This window comes from Adiantum capillus-veneris, chromosome 14 (genome assembly GCF_014529385.1).
Source record: "Adiantum capillus-veneris isolate H3 chromosome 14, ASM1452938v2, whole genome shotgun sequence".
NCBI lineage: Eukaryota > Viridiplantae > Streptophyta > Polypodiopsida > Polypodiales > Pteridaceae > Adiantum > Adiantum capillus-veneris.
This window is the reverse complement of record NC_140944.1, coordinates 100,691,856-100,709,096: the sequence shown is the minus strand read 5'-3', so window position 1 is coordinate 100,709,096 and position 17,241 is coordinate 100,691,856. Positions and strand designations below refer to the sequence as shown.

Sequence of the window (17,241 nt, the reverse complement as noted above, 5' to 3'; positions counted from 1 at the left end):
CAATGAAGGATAGTTCTTGAAGTTAACCAAGAACCGCCTTATCGCTTCACCCTTAATCTTTCCGTCTTTATGTGCCAATATCTGTTTTGGAACAAGGATCTCCTCGTTTTCTTCCCCTTCGGGTTGCTCATCAGGCTCCCCATCTTCGGGCACATCGCCTTTAAAAGGCTTCAAGAGACTCACATGAAAAGCATTGTGAATTCTCCAAGTGTCGGGCAGCTTCAGTCTAAAGGAGACATCATTTATCTTTTCCAAAATCTGGAAAGGTCCGTAATATCGCATACTAAGCTTTAGAAAAAGCCTCTCCTTTCCCTTTTTCTTTCTCAGGCGTGCCTTCTCAAAACATAGAGCATCCAATCGTTCTCCTTCAATTTCAAATCGCGACGATGGCGATCTGCTGTCTTTTTCTGTCTTTCTTGAGATTTCTGCAAAGCCTCGCGGACCTTGGCAAAAGCCTTTACAGCACTTTCAATAATCTCAAATGGCGCCTTGCTCGTCGAAGAGTGTATCGTGTTCTTGTAGGCAAATTCCACCAAAGGTAAATACTTTCCCCATTGAGTCTTCTGATCCGAGATGTAAGACTTCAATAAATCTAGTACCACTGAATTGGCAATCTCAAATTGCCCGTCAGTCTGCGCCGTGCGGGTAGAAAGATGACGAGAACTGCAACCGTGTGCCAATGTTCTCCCAAATAGCCTTCCAAAACAACCTCGTGAATCTGGGGTCCCTGTCGGAGACAATCGTCTTGGGCATGCCATGTAATCTGAAGATCTGGGTCACAGACAGTCTCGCTAAGTGATCCGGCTTGATTGTTTTCTTCACTCGAATGAAATGAGCTTGCTTGCTAAATCTATCACTAACAATCCAAATACCATCGTGACCACTCTATATTCTCGGGAGATCAAAAATGAAATCCATTGCAATACTTTCCCAAGGGCGGGTGGTATGGGTAAAGGCTGTAACAATCCCTGTGATTTATGGTTGTCAAACTTGACCTTTTGGCATACCAAGCAACTGCGCACAAAATCGTCCACATCCTTCTTGAGTCTCGGCCAAAAGAAGCATCTCTCTACCCCTTTCAAGGTGGTAGCAATGCCGCGGTGACCCGCAAAAGGTGGACAGTGGCATTCGGTCATAACCTTTTCCCTCAACGGCTGTGTAACGCACAACATGGTTTTCCTCATCAAGTAGCCATCCCGAATGGAATATCCCGCTACTTTCTCCCCATTCAGTATCCGAGTGAAAATATCTGCAAAATCTGTATCTGTGGCATACTGATCGACCATATCCTCGAAGCTCCTATGATGAATCGCGAAAATAGCCAGAACCAACGCCTTCTGAGACAAAGCATCCGCCACCAAATTCTTATGTCCCTGCACATGAACAATCTGGAAGTGAAACTGTGACAAGCTGTTCGCCCACCGCATCTGCTTTTGCGATAGGTGCTTTTGTGACAAGAAGTAGCGTAAACTCTGATGGTCTATGAAGACAGTAAAATCCACTCCGAGTAGGTAATGTCGCCACTGAGTAAGAGCATGGATAACCGCCAAAAGCTCTTTCTCATAAATCTGTGTTGTCAATTCCGGCCTTGAGAACAGTCGGCTCTTGTAGGCAATGACATGGCCTTCTTGCATTAAGACCGCACCCAGACTTCGACCACAAGCATCACAATATACTTCAAATGACTTATGCAAGTCCGGCAAAGTCAAAACGTGTAAGGTGCAGCGGAAGTGAATGTTGAACTTTGCTCAAGATGAGTGCTCGGAACTGTGCTCAAGGTTCTTTTTACTTAGGGAAGGGAGAGCCTTCTGTTCTTTAATGAGAGAGTGCAAGTGATCACAAACAAAGTGGTAGACACTGTGAATGAAGGTGCATGAGTCTGAGAGATAGAGAGAGAAGAGAATACGACACCAAGAAGCTGTCAAACCCTCCTCCAAGGGCCCTCCTCTCGATGGCGAGAGAAGTCTATTCTATTGATTGCACAATCTGGTACAAGATGCTTATGCAAGTCTAAGTGATGCTATGTCCAGGTCGATGATGCTAAGGCTGAAAACTGAATGCTATAGAGACGACGAAACGACGACGGTGACTAGCTGAATTGGCTTTCCGTCTGCTATTCCTTATTGGCTGATTTGCTGTCGCAAAACGCTGCCCCTTGCTTGTCTAAAAACGCTGACTGTTATAAGTGTAAAACGCTGATGTACTGGTCCAAAAATGCCACCATGCTGTCTTGGAAAATGCCAGTTCTGCTGCCTTTTAAAAATGCTGAAGTCTCTATGCTGAAAAATGCCAAGTTTTGCTGCTTGAAAACACTGAATTGGCTGCTTGAAAACGCTGCAGAAGATGGCTGAAATCGCTGATCTATGGGGCTGAATTCACTGCTGCAAAAACGCTGCAATGCTGGCTCCAAAACCCTCGTCTTAGGTCCTCAAAAATGCTGGCTTGACTGCTGAAAAACGCTGGGTTTTACTGCTGAAAACGCCAGGTCTTGAAGGGTTCTTGCTTGAGAGAGCGGGGGAGATGCCTATTGCAAGTCTGTTGCCTGTGCACTTCCTCCACTTCTGCCAGATAATGCTAGCGCTGGTTTCCTTACATATTATCTTATGCAAATTGCCCTACCCAGTTTCCCAACAAAAGTCACTTAAAATAATACGTGAAAAATGTCAAAAATAGGAAAAATAGGTTCTGTGCATTGGAAAATGCTCCTCATGGTTTCTGATGGTAATGCTAATGATCATGTTGTGTGCAACCAAAGGATATGCATCTACTCTAAGTGTCTGGACATACACGGTTTGCGAACAGACTCACAAAAGTGTCAGATCACTTCCTATTCTAGATTGACTTGACTAAACTGAACCTTGGTCATGTTGTAGCTTGTCCACGGACACATAGGGTTCGATGTGTCACGTGACATCCCCTCCTTTTCAAAGTGAGGTATTGGTACCGGATTGTATGGCGTCGAGGGAGATCGCCAACAGCGTCTAGAATCCTGGAAAGGACTCTTCGCCGGCCCATTCTGATGCGTAGGTCGTGCGATACTTTAACTTTATAAAGGTCTGCAATGCTTGCTTCTTTGGGCTGCGCCGAAAGCGACACAAAGTCTTTTGTGGATCCTTCGATGCTTCAACTTCGTCGATAGTCATGCATCTACCTTCTTCAAGAATCTCCGAGGCTGAAAATTCCTGAAACCACTTCCAACGCAAAAACATGAACATACCCATTCCATGTAAGGTGACTGGAAAAATTCTAGTCTTCTTTAAAGACTGTGCATGCAATGTAGAGGAACATATAGACGGAGTGTCAAACCGTATATCAAACACATGCAAACAATGAGGTGGAATCTTTTCTTTCTGATCTAAATCAATCAACTGTGGAAAATCACAATGAAAATGCCTATGCTTGATGCTCAAACCTTCTTGTACTCTTTCGGATACTGTGTCATGCCAAGGAAGAGACATGGAATGTGAATTCCTTGAATGCAAACATTTCATCTTTTCATGAGTAATCCACATACATCCGTGCTCATTCATGAGTGAATCGTGCTTATCGAACAATATGTCATGCCTGTGAAAAGGGATCACATAAGGACGGTGACTAAAATACAGGAAAGCATCACGAATAAAACACTCGAACAATGTGTGCTGACTAATCATTCGTACACATAATACTTCCTGAGAGGGTCCTTTGAACCTCGACTCGAGAGCCAAGATCAGTTCTTCGTGATCGATCGTATCTTCCTGTGGGGATGCTATGGAACTTGACTCGAAAGCCAAGATCGGTTCGTCGTGATTGATCAAATCTGCAACGAGGCTAGCTTCGCTAGAAAAAACATCAACTAAACCATCATCCTGGTGAACAATCACATCATCTTCTTGCAAATTATCATGCTTGTGAGAAATCACATCTTGATCATGCAAATCATTTGTGTCATTCTTTGGAAAAGAAGAGACTGAGAGAGTCTCCGTTTTCGGATTCTTTGCCATCTTAGCCTGCACATTAGAAATGAGAGATGAAGAATGAACAACTTGCTCTCCACGAATGACAAGGGGAGAGTCACTTTTGGCATTGAAAATGAACGTATTTTCCGCCCAATCAATGAGAGGGTTATGTTCATGAAACCATCAAATGCCCAAAAGCATATCGCATCCTGAAAGAGGAGAGACTACAAATTTTCTGCGGAAGGACACTTGTTGAACAGTGAACATAACATCAAGGCACTCTTGCGTGATGAGAGAGTCCATACCGAGAGAGAAGCCATACACCTTGAAAGGAGATGTCTTGCGAACTTCCAAGCAGGCTCTTTCGACAAGAGAGTCACTAATCAAATCATGCATACTGCCTGGGTCAAACAATATGACAACGTTGCCCTTGCTAGTCTAAAAACGCCGACTGCTGCAAGTGTAAAACGCTGATGTACTGGTCCAAAAACACCACCATGTTGTCTTGGAAAACGCCAGTTCTGCTGCCTTTTAAAAACGCTAAAGTCTTCCGGAGTGAGCTTACGTTTAGCAATTGTGTTAGCTTTACCCTTAGGTTCATTTTGAGAGTTCTTTTCTGAGAGACTATTGGAAGATTGGTTAGAAGAGTTACCGTTCTTACCGTTCTGAGAGGTATTTGTGGAAGTCTTGTTTTCCTTAGGCTTTTCCTTGTTGTGCTTCATCTCCTATGCGAGAGCAATCGCTACCGCCTTGTTGAGATCGATTGGATCGAGTACCTCGACATCATACTTGATATACTCGTCCAATTCATAAAGGAGTGCCTCTTTGCGCTCTGCATCCAATTTGCGTAATTGAGTACCGAGCTGCAAAACACGATTAGAGAAAGACATAACTGGCATACCATTTTGCTTGAGAGCGCGTCAATCGTCCTTCAATCGTGCAAGGTACTGGGGTGGCATAAACCGCGCCTTGAGCTTGTCTTGGAAGTCGGCTCAATTGAAGGAAAGGGGCGCGTCTTCGTCGGCTTCTATTGCCTGTCTTCTTAGTTGTCGCAAAATAAGCATTAAATTGATGCAACCAAGAATGAATAACCGTAGCATCCATCTTACCATCATACTTATTGAAAGTCAACTTCTCTGTGACTGGGTTGTTGGAGTCCGAACCTCGGCTTGTGCCACTTGTTGATGAACTACCAACTTCTTTGGCTGGCTCGGACTTCGAGGCGAGAACCTGTTGAACCAATTCTTGCATGCGTAGTTCTCTCTGTGCCTCACGATCGGCCTCCAAGGCCGCTCGTCTTTCTTCGGCCGCCTCCTTTCTTTGTGCTTTTCTTTCTTTTCGTTCCTCGGCCGCTCGGCGCGCTTCGCGGTCCAAGGTTTCATGTCTGGTTTGGCGTTCACGCTCCATGGCAATGCAATTCGCTTCTAGTTGGGCCATCGCAACTCGATTCGCTTCTTGTTGTTGTGCCATCATGTCCATTATCGACTTGACCAAAGCCTTCATAAGATTTGGTACAATCCATGGCGTAGATAGGGGAGGAGGATCAGAAAAACCTCCTTGGTGGTGAGATTCTTCTTCGCTACTGTCATGCCCATCACCTCCATGCAAAGTATCCATTCTGCTTCGGGTGATGACCATACACTGAGATCTTTGGTTCTTAAGTTCACGAGGGTCTTGGGGTTCTTGGGTTCTTGAGGTTCTTGAGTTCTTGACGTTCTTGAGGGTCTTGAGGTTCTTCTTTAGCTTGCAATCTGTGTTAGAGAAGGATCTTCTCTTCACCTGAGTTCTGCTCTTTTCCGTAGGCTTACCCCTTGGCGGCCTTGCGCACACACCAAGGTTGCTTTTTCCCACCTCACGTCGATTGGCCAGCTACTAAGTGCACGATCCGCTCTCAATGAGTGAAAAGAGGCACAAGCGGAGGCTGGACTAGCCCTTCTTTCTTGGGTTTCCTGTCACTCTTCAAAAACACGATTAGGAATCGACACGCCCAAGAGGTCTTGGGTTACGTGAGACCGCAACAAGCAAAAAAAAATATTGTGGTTCTTTCCTTGAGTGATACAGAACACTACCAAAGCTCTCATACCAATGTAAGGTGCAGCGAAAGTGAATGTTGAACTTTGCTCAAGATGAGTGCTCGGAACTGTGCTCAAGGTTCCTTTTTACTTAGGGAAGGGAGAGACTTCCGTTCTTTAATGAGAGAGTGCAAGTGATCACAAACAAAGTGGTAGACACTGTGAATGAAGGCGCATGAGTCTGAGAGATAGAGAGAGAAGAGAATACGACACCAGGAAGTTGTCAAACCCTCCTCCAAGGGCCCTTCTCTCGATGGCGAGAGAAGTTTATTCTATTGATTGCACAATCTGGTACAAGATGTTGATGCAAGTCTAAGTGATGTTATGTCAAGGTCGACGATGCTAAGGCTGAAAACTGAATGTTGTAAAGACGACGGGACGATGTCGGTGACTGGCTGAACTGGCTTTCCGTCTGCTATTCCTTAATGGCTGATTTGCTATCGCAAAACACTGCCCCTTGCTGGTCTAAAAACGCTGACTGCTGCAGGTGTAAAACGCTGATGTACTCGTCCAAAAACGCCACCAGGCTGTCTTGGAAAACGCCAGTTCTGCTGCCTTTTAAAAACGCTGAAGTCTCTATGCGGAAAAATGCCAGGTTCTACTGCTTGAAAACATTGAATTGGCTGCTTGAAAACGCTGCAGAAGATGGCTAAAATTGCTGACCTATGGGGCTGAATTCACTGCTGCAAAAACGCTGCAATGCTGGCTCCAAAACGCTGGTCTTAGGTCTTCAAAAACGCTGGCTTGACTGTTGAAAAACGCTGGTTTTCACTGCTGAAAACGCCAGGCCTTGAAGGGTTCTTGCTTGAGAGAGCGGGGGAGATGCCTGTTGCAAGTCTGTTGCCTGTGCACTACCTCCACTTCTGCCAGATAATGCTAGCACTGGTTTCCTCATATATTATCTTATGCAAATTGCCCTACCCAAGTTCTGTCACAAAGTGATGACGTGGCTGCCAGAGAAACCCTAATCTGCAAAAATCCTAATTTCTGCCAAAAACCCTAGTCTACAAAAACCCTAATTTCTGCCAAAAACCCTAATCTGCAAAAACCCTAAATGCTGCCAGAAACCCTAACCCTAATTTTGGGCATGACACGTGGCAGCAGTACGGACGCCCGCAGGTTGCGGCGGAAATTGGGGAGGTTGATTTGCTGCGGCAGATTTTCTTTTGACAGTTTTTGAATGCTGCTTTTTCCTACGCAAAGGATGGGAGAGAAAGAAAGAAAGAAAGAAAGAAAGATTTTTAACGTATATGTCAGGCCGAAATCGGCCTATGAGACAAATCAAATGTACATGGTGTGTATGTCATCCGTCTATCGGAAAGACAAATGAAACAAAAACTGATACAAAACTGAACTGAATGTAGGTAGTGGAGTATCTGAGGAGGGATGGAGCTCTATCTCTAGGGGTATATGCATGTCTATATGCTCAAGGTAGTACAATCATGAGAATGAGAGAGAGAGAGAGAGAGAATCTTTTGCTTTATTCTCTATCGGCTCAAGAGAGCTTGTGAGAGAAAGAGCCTTTGCTTTATTCTTAGGCTTTTGATTTTTACCTTTTGGGGCTCTGCTTTTGGCATCCCTTGTAAACAAATAAATAAGTGGTTTGGGCTCCCACTCTGCAAGGCATCTGGACGCAGAGTTTGAGAGTGAGACGCAACCACTCTTGTACTTTGAACTCAGATTAATACAAAAAGAAATACCGAAAGGGGTGCCAATCTTTGGGGCCAATATCTCTAGGCACAGAACTCTGTCAGGCCAGTGTAAATCAATTGTGAACTGTGAACTATTTTGAAGTGGTTATTTGGTGCTGCTGCGGTCGATTCTTGACTTGGAGTGTCCAAGTCTGTTACAGTGCTATCAGAGCACGGCCGATTTCTCTTCTACGGGAAATCCAATCCCAAATTTTTTTTCCGCAACACCTATGGCTTCACACAAGGATCAGTCAACTCCCTCTGCATCTGGAGATGCGGCAAGGGATCACAGCGAAGATTCAGGCAAGGAGTATGGGCCGCCTCGGCCTAGTCAGGCGGAGCGACGAGAGATGGAGCGCCGTCAATTGATCGGCGATGCAACAAAGATGATGCTCAATTTTGACCCAAAATTTGCAAAATATATGAGCGAGACTTCTTTTCAGGAAGTTCATACGCAGTGGCAACACCACCCCTGAAACCCGCTCTCAAGGAACCTTCTGCTCACAAGAAATATTCAGAGAAGGAATTAGAAGAGGTGGTTGATGCACGGATTGCTCAGTTTTTTGACGCGCAAAACAAAGCTAAAAAGCACGGCAAAAAGCAGAAGAAAGGCATTGACTTCCCGGGATATTTGGGTCGTCAGTCGACATTTGATAAGGAAAAGAAACAGAAGAAGCTTGTTTGATTTGAAGAAGTACCCAGTTCTTCTTCTTCTTCTTCTGAAAGTTCTTCTAGCTCATTTGACTCGAGCGAAGAAGACTGCAAAGGCAAAAAGCGAAGCAAGAAACAACGCTTCGGAAAGGGCAAGAAAAAGGCAAAGAAGTCTAAATCTCGCCCAGTGAGTGACAGTTCTACAGAGGACTCATCTACAGATAGTTCAGACTCTGACGACAGCAACTTTTATGCAAAGAAGAAGAATTTTTATAAAGCCAATCAATATGACTTTTTGGAAGATAAGAGCAAGAAGGTCCGAGAGTTTAAGGAAGGTGGACAGTCAATTAAATTTGACACATTTTCGGGATATAGAGATGTTTCGAAGGCTTGAAATTTAAGAAGCTTTTTATTTCTTCTTGGCTGACTCAAGAGTATAAACGCGATATACGACCTGCTTGGAACCATCTTTGGATGACCAAGAAAGATACAATGGACGCTTATTGCGAGAGATTCTGGAGCTCTTTTCTACCCGCCTCTTCATTCAAGAAGACCTCGTTCAGAGAACAGATTGAGCGGTTTACCTTGGATCTACCTACAGAGATCCGAGATCACTGCTTGGAACAGAAGTCAGCTTCTATTCAGGAGTTGATGAGTCATGCGAAACTGGGTTTTGCCATTCACTCTGGCAGTTTGACCTACCCCACCGATGAGATCATGACACAAAGATTCGAACAGACTTCGAAAAATGAAAGTAGAAAGAGAAAGAGCAACCCAGAACAGAAAGATAAGGATGCACGACCCAAGCTTACTCCTCAGGAGAGAGCTCGCTTCATTAGGGAGGGGAAGTGCTTTGGATGCGGGGAACCTGGACATATCTTCGCGAAGTGCCCTAACAAGGCACCGAATGAACAAGATGAAGAAAGGCCAAAAAGTTCTAAAGCAGCTGAGAGACGTGGCAGAAAAGGCAGATAAAAAAAGAAAAAAAAGCAAAACTGGTACCACATGGCGTGGGGCCTGAACCGAATCAAATGAATGAAAGTACAAACTTTGCCGTTTTTGGGGCAAAGAGAAGGATCAGGAAGCTCTTTTGAAGGAGCCAAGGCCAACTTCTTTTCACTTGGAATTGGCGGCTTGATCTGGAATTATGCCCGACAGGCTGAGGCCACAGGCGGAGGTAGTTCGAGTGGCACCCGGACGGGATGTTGCCATTACACCGAGCATTGGCAAACTTCGTTTACAATGACATGGGTGTTCAAGGCACGCGAGTGACGTTCTACTCGAAATCCCTTGGTACCACAAGAACTACGCCGTGGTTGACTACCGGGCCGAGAAAGCGACTTTGACAAATGAAGGGCTCAGAGATTGTACTTGATGAACTTCAGTTTCTTTACTCATTCTTTTTAGGAGAGAACTGAACGATGGATAAAGGTCGAATATGTTTTGACCTGAACAAAAGAACGCCAACTTTTCAAAGGGCCTGTCAGGCGAGTTACCGCTCGTCCTGAGGATTATACTGATGCCAGGAAGCACACCACCGAACCGGCCACCTTACCATGTGAGCCGAGCACAGAACGAAGAGATTATGAACCAAGTGAAAGACCTCTTGGAAAAGGGTCTTGTCCAGCCTAGTACTTCACCGTATTGCTCTCCAGTGTTGTTAGTTTTGAAGAAAGACGGATCTTGGAGAATGTGCATCAATTATAAAGCTCTCAACAAAATCACCATCAAGAACAGATTTCCGATTCCTACGATCGATGATATACTCGACAGATTACAGGGATCCTCGTGTTTTAGCAGGATTGATTTGAAGAGTGGATATCATCAGATCCGAACCGCGCCGAAAGACGTCTATAAGACAACCTTTCGGATGACTTTTGGGTTATTTGAGTTTTTGGTGATGCCTTTTGGCTTAACCAATGCTCCTGCGACATTTAATTGGATGATGGACAGGATTTTTCGAGAGTACAGGCTATTTATTGGCACTTTCTTTGACGATATCATTGTTTTCTCCAAGAATGAGGCAGAACATAGAGATCATTTGCTTCAGGTCTTTCAGGCATTACGAGATCACAAGTTAGTGATTAATGCAATTTTTCCTACCCGAGATACACTTTTTGGGACACAGTGTGTCAGCAGCAGGAGTGCAAATGGATTCGGCCAAGATAGAGACTATCCGTGATTGGCCCGATTTGAAGAATGTCCATGAAGTTAGAAGCTTCTTGGGATTGTGTTCGTACTACAGGCGGTTCGTTAGAAAGTTTGCAGAGGTTGCTTCCCCTTTGCGTACCTTGACACAGAAAGGAGTCCCTTTCTCATGGGGACCCACAGAAGTGACTGCCTTTCACGAATTAAGAAGGAATTTGACTACAAGACCAGTTTTTGACTTTGCCGGATTTGCAGAAGTTGTTTGAAGTATATTGTGATACTTGTGGTCGTAGTGTGGATACACTCTTAATGCAAGACGGCCGATGTCATTGCCTATGACAGCCGATTGTTTTTAAGGCCAGAATTGACATCACAGATTTGTGAGAAAGAGCTTTGACGGCTATTCATGCTCTTATTCAATGGCGACATTGCCTACTCGGAGCCGATTTTCCGTTTTTTCACAGATGATGGGAGTTTATGCTACTTCTTGTATGGAAGCAGCTATCGGAAAAGCAGATGCGGTGGGCAAACATCTTGTCACGGTTTACTTCCGCATTGTCCATGTGCAAGGACAAAAGAAATTGGTGGCAAATACTTTGTCCCGAAAGCCGTTGGTTCTAGCTATTTCCCCGATACATCATAGGAACTTCGAGGCTATGGTCGGTCAGTACGCCACAGAACAGATTTTGCAGATGTATTCAGTTGAATACAGAAAAGGGAGATAGTAGCGGATTATTCCATTCGGGATGGCTACTTGATGAAGAAAACCATGTTGTGCGTTACACAGCCGTTAAAGGGAAAAGGATCTAACCAAATGCTACTGTCCGCCTTTTACGGGCCGCCGATGCATTGCTACCACCTTGAAAGAGTTACTTGGTATGCCCGAAGGTCAAGTTTGACAGGCATAAAGCACAGGGATGGTTACAGCCTTTTACCCATACCCACCCGCCCTGGGAAAGTATTGCAATGGATTTCATCTCCCGAGAACGCAGCGTGGGCACCATTGTTTATTGCCCCGGTCTTCAGATTACATGGCATGCCTGAGACGATTGTCTCCGACAGGACCCCAGGTTCATGAGTTTGTTTTGGACGGCTATTTGGGAGAACATAGGCACGCGACTGCAGTTCTCGTTCCACTCGCAGACTGACGGGCAATCAAAGATTGCTAATTCAGTGGCTCTGGATTTGTTGAAGTCTTCTTGGTCGGATCAGAAGACTACTTGGTGGAATATGCCTACAGAAACACGTTTGACTCTTTGATGGGGAAGATGCCATTTGAGATTTTTGAATTTGCTACGAAGGTTCTATCCTTCCTAAGCACGAAAGATAAGATTTTTGAAGCAGATGAATATTCGTGCGACTTAGACACGGCTTTTGCCAAGGTGCGCGAGGCTTGGCAGAAATCTCAAGAACAGAAAAAGGCAACGGATCGCCATCGTCGCGATTTGAAATTGAAGGAGGATGATTGGGTGCTCTTACGTTTTGAGAAGGCATGCCTGAGAAAGAAGAAGGGAAAGGAGAGGCTTTTTCCAAAGCTTAGTATGCGATATTACGGACCTTTCCAGATCTCTGAAAAGATTAATGATGTCTCCTTCCGACTGAAACTGCCTAACACTTGGAGGATTCACAATGCAATTCATGTGAGTCTCTTGAAACCTTTTAAAGGTGATGTGCGTGATGATGGGGAGCATGATGAGCAACCCGAAGTGGAAGAAAACGAGGAGATCCTTGTTCCTGAACAGATTTAGGCACATAAGGATACAAAGAATAAAGGTAAAGTCCGAAGGCGGTTCTTGGTTAAGTTTAAGAACTATCCTGCATTGGATGCGAAGTGGATGTAGGAGGAGGACCTAGCAGATACTCCTCAACTTGTGGAACTTTACCTCAAAGCTTTTGGTTTAGCATAGTCTACTCCAATGGAACCCAGAATTCCCTTGGCCGGAGATCTGGTGCAGTGGGATGCACAAGAGGGGAGTTACTCTGCTCCTTTGTCAACAGATGCCTCGATTTTGATACTAGAGTCACTGATGTCTCTTTGAGCTTCAGGGATACTGAGAGCTAACAGTATTCTACTGTATGACTTTATGAAATGGAATTCCTGAATATAAAACTGATTTGTTCTTGACTTGTTTTTAAGTGCAGGAACTGATAGACGAAATGACTGCAGCATTTTGGTCTAATTGATCTCGAATAGACATGGTTGCAATAGGGGTTAGTCAATCGGGCATCGATGAGGTCCCGATTGGATCTAGATGCGATTGCTAGCTACATTGCCGATAAATCATGGTCTAAGATCCCAATGAATGTTGAATGTTTAATGATGTCCTGTGATGTCGTGTGATGTGACTGTCGATTGGTACATGTGCTAGATGTGTGTTCCTAGTACGTAGGTACTAACAGTCTGTCTACTAAGACGGTTTATGGCCTCTATCTATTTTGCAAGCGTAATCGAGGGCGATTACAATGCTTTCAAGAGGGGGGTATGTCACAAAGTGATGACGTGGCTGCCAGAGAAACCCTAATCTGCAGAAACCCTAATTTCTGCCAGAAACCCTAATCTGCAGAAACCCTAATTTCTGCCAAAAACCCTAATCTGCAGAAACCCTAGATGCTGCTAGAAACCCTAACTCTAATTTTGGGCATGACACGTGGCAGTAGTACGGACGCCCGCAGATTGCAGCGGAAATTGCGGAGGCTGATTTGCTGCGGCAGATTTGCCTTTGACAGTTTTTGGATGCTGCTTTTTCCTACGCAAAGGATGGGAGAGAGAGAGAATCTTTTGCTTTATTCTCCATCGGCTCAAGAGAGCTTGTGAGAGAAAGAGCCTTTGCTTTATTCTTAGGCTTTTGATTTTTAGCTTTTGGGGCTCTGCTTTTGGCATCCCTTGTAAACAAATAAATAAGTGGTTTGGGCTCGAAAGGCCCTATGGGAACTTTATAAAGAGTACAAGGGATGCCAAAAGCAGAGCCCCAAAAGCATTAAGCCCAAAGCACAAAAACATTTTTTCTCAAAAAGCTCCCACGAAAATTGCCAAATCTGCCAGCGCAAAAAGCGGTAGTCCGTACAGCAGTGCCACGTCATCGCCAGCAGCACAAACGCCGGAATCTGTACGGTAGTGCCACATGGTAGGGCAGTGCGATTTATTGCCGCCAGTCAAATTCCTAAAATAGAAGTAGCCGCCTCCAAACCCAGCCTGCTACTTGTGGCTTATTGAGCAGATAACGAAGAGCATGATGGTCAGTGATGATTGTGAAGTACAAAGCCAATAAATAATGGTGAAATTTTTGCAGTGCATAAACAATAGCTAATCCTTCCAGAAGTAACCCTCGACACGCTCGCTGCTGCTTGCGCTCCCCCCCCCCCCCCCCTTCCCCTTTCCCTTCACCTTCCCACAACTCCCCTCCCCCTCACGCCCCAGCCCCAGACGAGAGTCCACCGAGTGAATCCAAGGCCAAATGTAACTGCTTTCCATGTCTTGTGACATTGTAGCCTGCTACACACTTGCAAGTGCAACATAGTGCGATGACTTATCTTATGAGATAAATTCATCGTAATGAATTATTGCACTCGTTTGTAACAGTTTACAGGTCTCGACCCCTTTGCACACAGGTAAGCTATTCTTAAATGGCTTGACTCTACATAACCAAAGGAGAATTACAAACCACACACACTCCATTGGAACATCAACATCTTAAGCAAGGCTGCAAACATAGTTTATCCATGCGGTAAACGCATACGGGTACCAAAGTACGGAAAAAGTACAGTTCACACCCCAAGAAATTCCATACGTTACATACACCCTAAAAAATCGTGCTGCATGTGAGATTATGCGACATCAAAGCCATAAATAATCACAAATGTGTGATGAATGATAAGTAATCTTGTTACATAAGCAGAAACTCATAAGCAAGCGTCAAAACCTGATGCCATCCTGATGTTGTAGCCTAGAAAATGTAATAAGGTATAAAGTACTGGACAAAACATAGTTTGAGAGAGCCAATATGTAAGAACCCGTATGAAGCCTCCAAACTTAGGACAAAGTAGGAAAACTTAACCACTATGTGCCCCAAACTTAGGGCAAAGCATGAAAAAAATAATTTAATACTTATCATACACGACGTTTCCACATGTCTGGTATCTTTACCATACGCATCCAGAAAACCTATGACTGAAGCCATCCTTGATTTCAACTGAATAATCTGTAGACTTTCAAAGCAGAGTGCTATCATTTCCCACATCCTCCAGCACAAGGCTTTTTAGTAACCTTGAAGGCTGCCGCATGAACCGATTCTTGTTGAATTAAAAATAACATAGCTAAGCTAAACTAAAGCATCACCAACTTCAAGAAGTACAATACCGCCCTGTTATATGTGGGTGTGCATGTAAATCAAGAACCTATGGTTTAGCAAAGTCCAGAAAGGTCTTGAGAGTGTAGACATAATGTCCCCTCCAAAAATTGCCAACGCATGATTTGGCCCTGACTTAGCTATATGTGAACTTTAGTTTGTGTTAATTCAACTACTTTCTTGCTATTCAACATTCAAAGAGCAACATAACATACCAGAGCCAAAATAATCCCCAGGCTTCATAGAAGGAACTGTAGGACCAACACTGGAGTTTTCTGTAGCTGGATTAACCTCTGCCTGCAAGGTTTGTGATAGTTACTAAAGTTGTTTTCTGATCAATCATCGACATTGAGGGACATTTAGTGAGAAGAGCCTTAGCTCTTCCTTTGTATATTGGTAGCTTCATTTTACACCATGGTTCAAATCATTCAAGTGAAAGATTCAAACCTCTCCTTTCCAAACAAAGTACATCCCCTCACTTGTTTCTCCCTCTCGTGCAATATAGTCTCCTGAACCTGGCAAAAGCACAAAGCCCAACCACAGGGCAATAAGCACATCTAGCAGGTACTGAAAAAGCTTTACCATGAAATGTTATAATGAAGATATTGCATTAGTTTGAAATGCATGCATTCTTTGAACATGCGACACAAAACTTGTAAAGCAGAAATATCCTAGAGCTACAACTAGTCTTTGAAACAGAACATCAATATGATGATCGCCTTAGAAAATGTACAAAAAAACAGTCTAGCATAGCTTTCCCCCGAACCAGTTACTCAATCCAAAAAACTTAGCAGAGTTATGTCCCCCCACATGACTCAGAGGAAATTGCATGTACATCAGATGAGCTTTTCCATGGTAGCCATCTCCAGAGATGCATTATGTAAACCATCAATATTTATCTTCGATAATTTCTATCGCTAGGAGGTGCTCTATTGTTCATCGTATCAGAGCCTCCAAAGCACCTAATCTGATCTGAACCTTCATAACAGCTAATAAGTTGTGCCAGGTTGATCTACCAAATTTAGCTTGTAATCAAGAATACCATAATGTTTGACTTTGACTGCTTGTGCAATCTGCTGGATAGATGTTGCTGGCAACTGCTGCAGCAATGGAATGCACCCCAAGAAATCAATCACTGTCATCCAAACAAAGAGAAAGAAACTTAGAAATTTGGCAGACTAAAGCGACATGGACGTATTCAAAAACACGCAGAAATTATTTGATCTGAGACAATACAATGTGAATCATACTAAAGTCGAAAAAAGAACTATACGTTCAATGCGCTCTCAAATCAAGGGATTGCTCCCTTCTGTCTATAGGTTCACGTTTATTCACACACAATCAGGTGTGACATGTCGAGCTGACACCCTAGCAGGTGTAGCAAGTTCTAGAGCTGACAATTCACCTTCAGTCACTGTGCACACTTTGTTTACAAGAACTTCAACCGATAAATGGCCCCAGAAATTATTCACACAGCCACTTGATTAGCTTAATGCATTTTCTACAAGCTGTGCCCCCAAGGCTTCTGAAAATTCGAAGAATTTTAAAAAAGGGAACCTGCGACGGGAATTAACACTTAAAGCACACACACGGCTCGGAAGCTAGAATGCTTCGAGCAGACACCGACAACCTGTAGGCCCCAAAATTGGCGCCCCTTTTGATATTTCTTTATTTTTTAAGAGGGTAACTTACAAGAAGAGTCCTGGGAATCCTTTACCTGTATCCAGCTAGATACCACCTGTTCTGGCAAAATTTCGGCAACATAACAACCCCAAAACTTGCTCGAAACCAATTCCGCTATTGGAACTCGCTTCCACTGACATAAACCCTCTAACTCCTGCCCAAAAACAGTAAATTCAGCACGCTGTATTTACTGGTTTTTGCCCTGTTTTCAGCCCTAAACAGTCCCTAAACTGCCCTCTAACAGTGGGGCACTGTTCCCAAGGGTTCTGGCGTCCGTATGGCTGAAAAACAGTCAAAATACAGCGCATAATCAGTGCTGAAATCGCACCTGTACGGTGAGGTTATCACCCTTACCAGTGCCTGCTTTTGAAGTAGCATTTAGCTACTCCTGTTCCTGCTCAAAGAGACTCTTGCCTCGGCACAAGAGCATGAAACCACACAGTTGTACATCGGTCAAATGAAGAGCCCTCTTGTGGGGGATCACATAACTGCACGTAGGGGAGAGAGAGCAGTGTGTAGTGTGCAGGTCATCACTCCTAGCACCACATTGTACATAGAGTGGAAAGCATGCACTCCATAGCTCTTAACCTGTGACAAAAGCTGAAAATGGCGCCCCCTCTTGCTGAAAACAGCTCGCCCCAGCCTCCAGAAGTGGCAGATTCGCTCATAGAGTGAACCTCGCACACTTTCCGAGTTTGGGCTTCCCTGCTAA

At 44.3% G+C, this 17,241-nt stretch overlaps 1 protein-coding gene across 4 annotated transcripts in view; it reads right to left on the bottom strand.

Annotated features, from left to right (window-relative positions):
• LOC147442844 (acyl-CoA hydrolase 2-like) overlaps positions 1-17,241 on the bottom strand; it is a 102,317-nt gene that overhangs the window by 65,701 nt on the left and 19,375 nt on the right. For all 4 annotated transcript variants that reach the window (XM_086528857.1, XM_086528859.1, XM_086528858.1 and 1 more), the window contains exons 2-4: positions 15,889-15,981; positions 15,294-15,361; positions 15,062-15,143 (exon numbers count right to left, since the gene is read on the bottom strand). In XM_086528857.1, coding sequence (XP_086384983.1) covers positions 15,062-15,143; positions 15,294-15,317 — 106 coding nt within the window. In that variant the 5' untranslated portion in view covers positions 15,318-15,361; positions 15,889-15,981. The remainder of the gene's footprint in view (positions 1-15,061; positions 15,144-15,293; positions 15,362-15,888; positions 15,982-17,241) is intronic.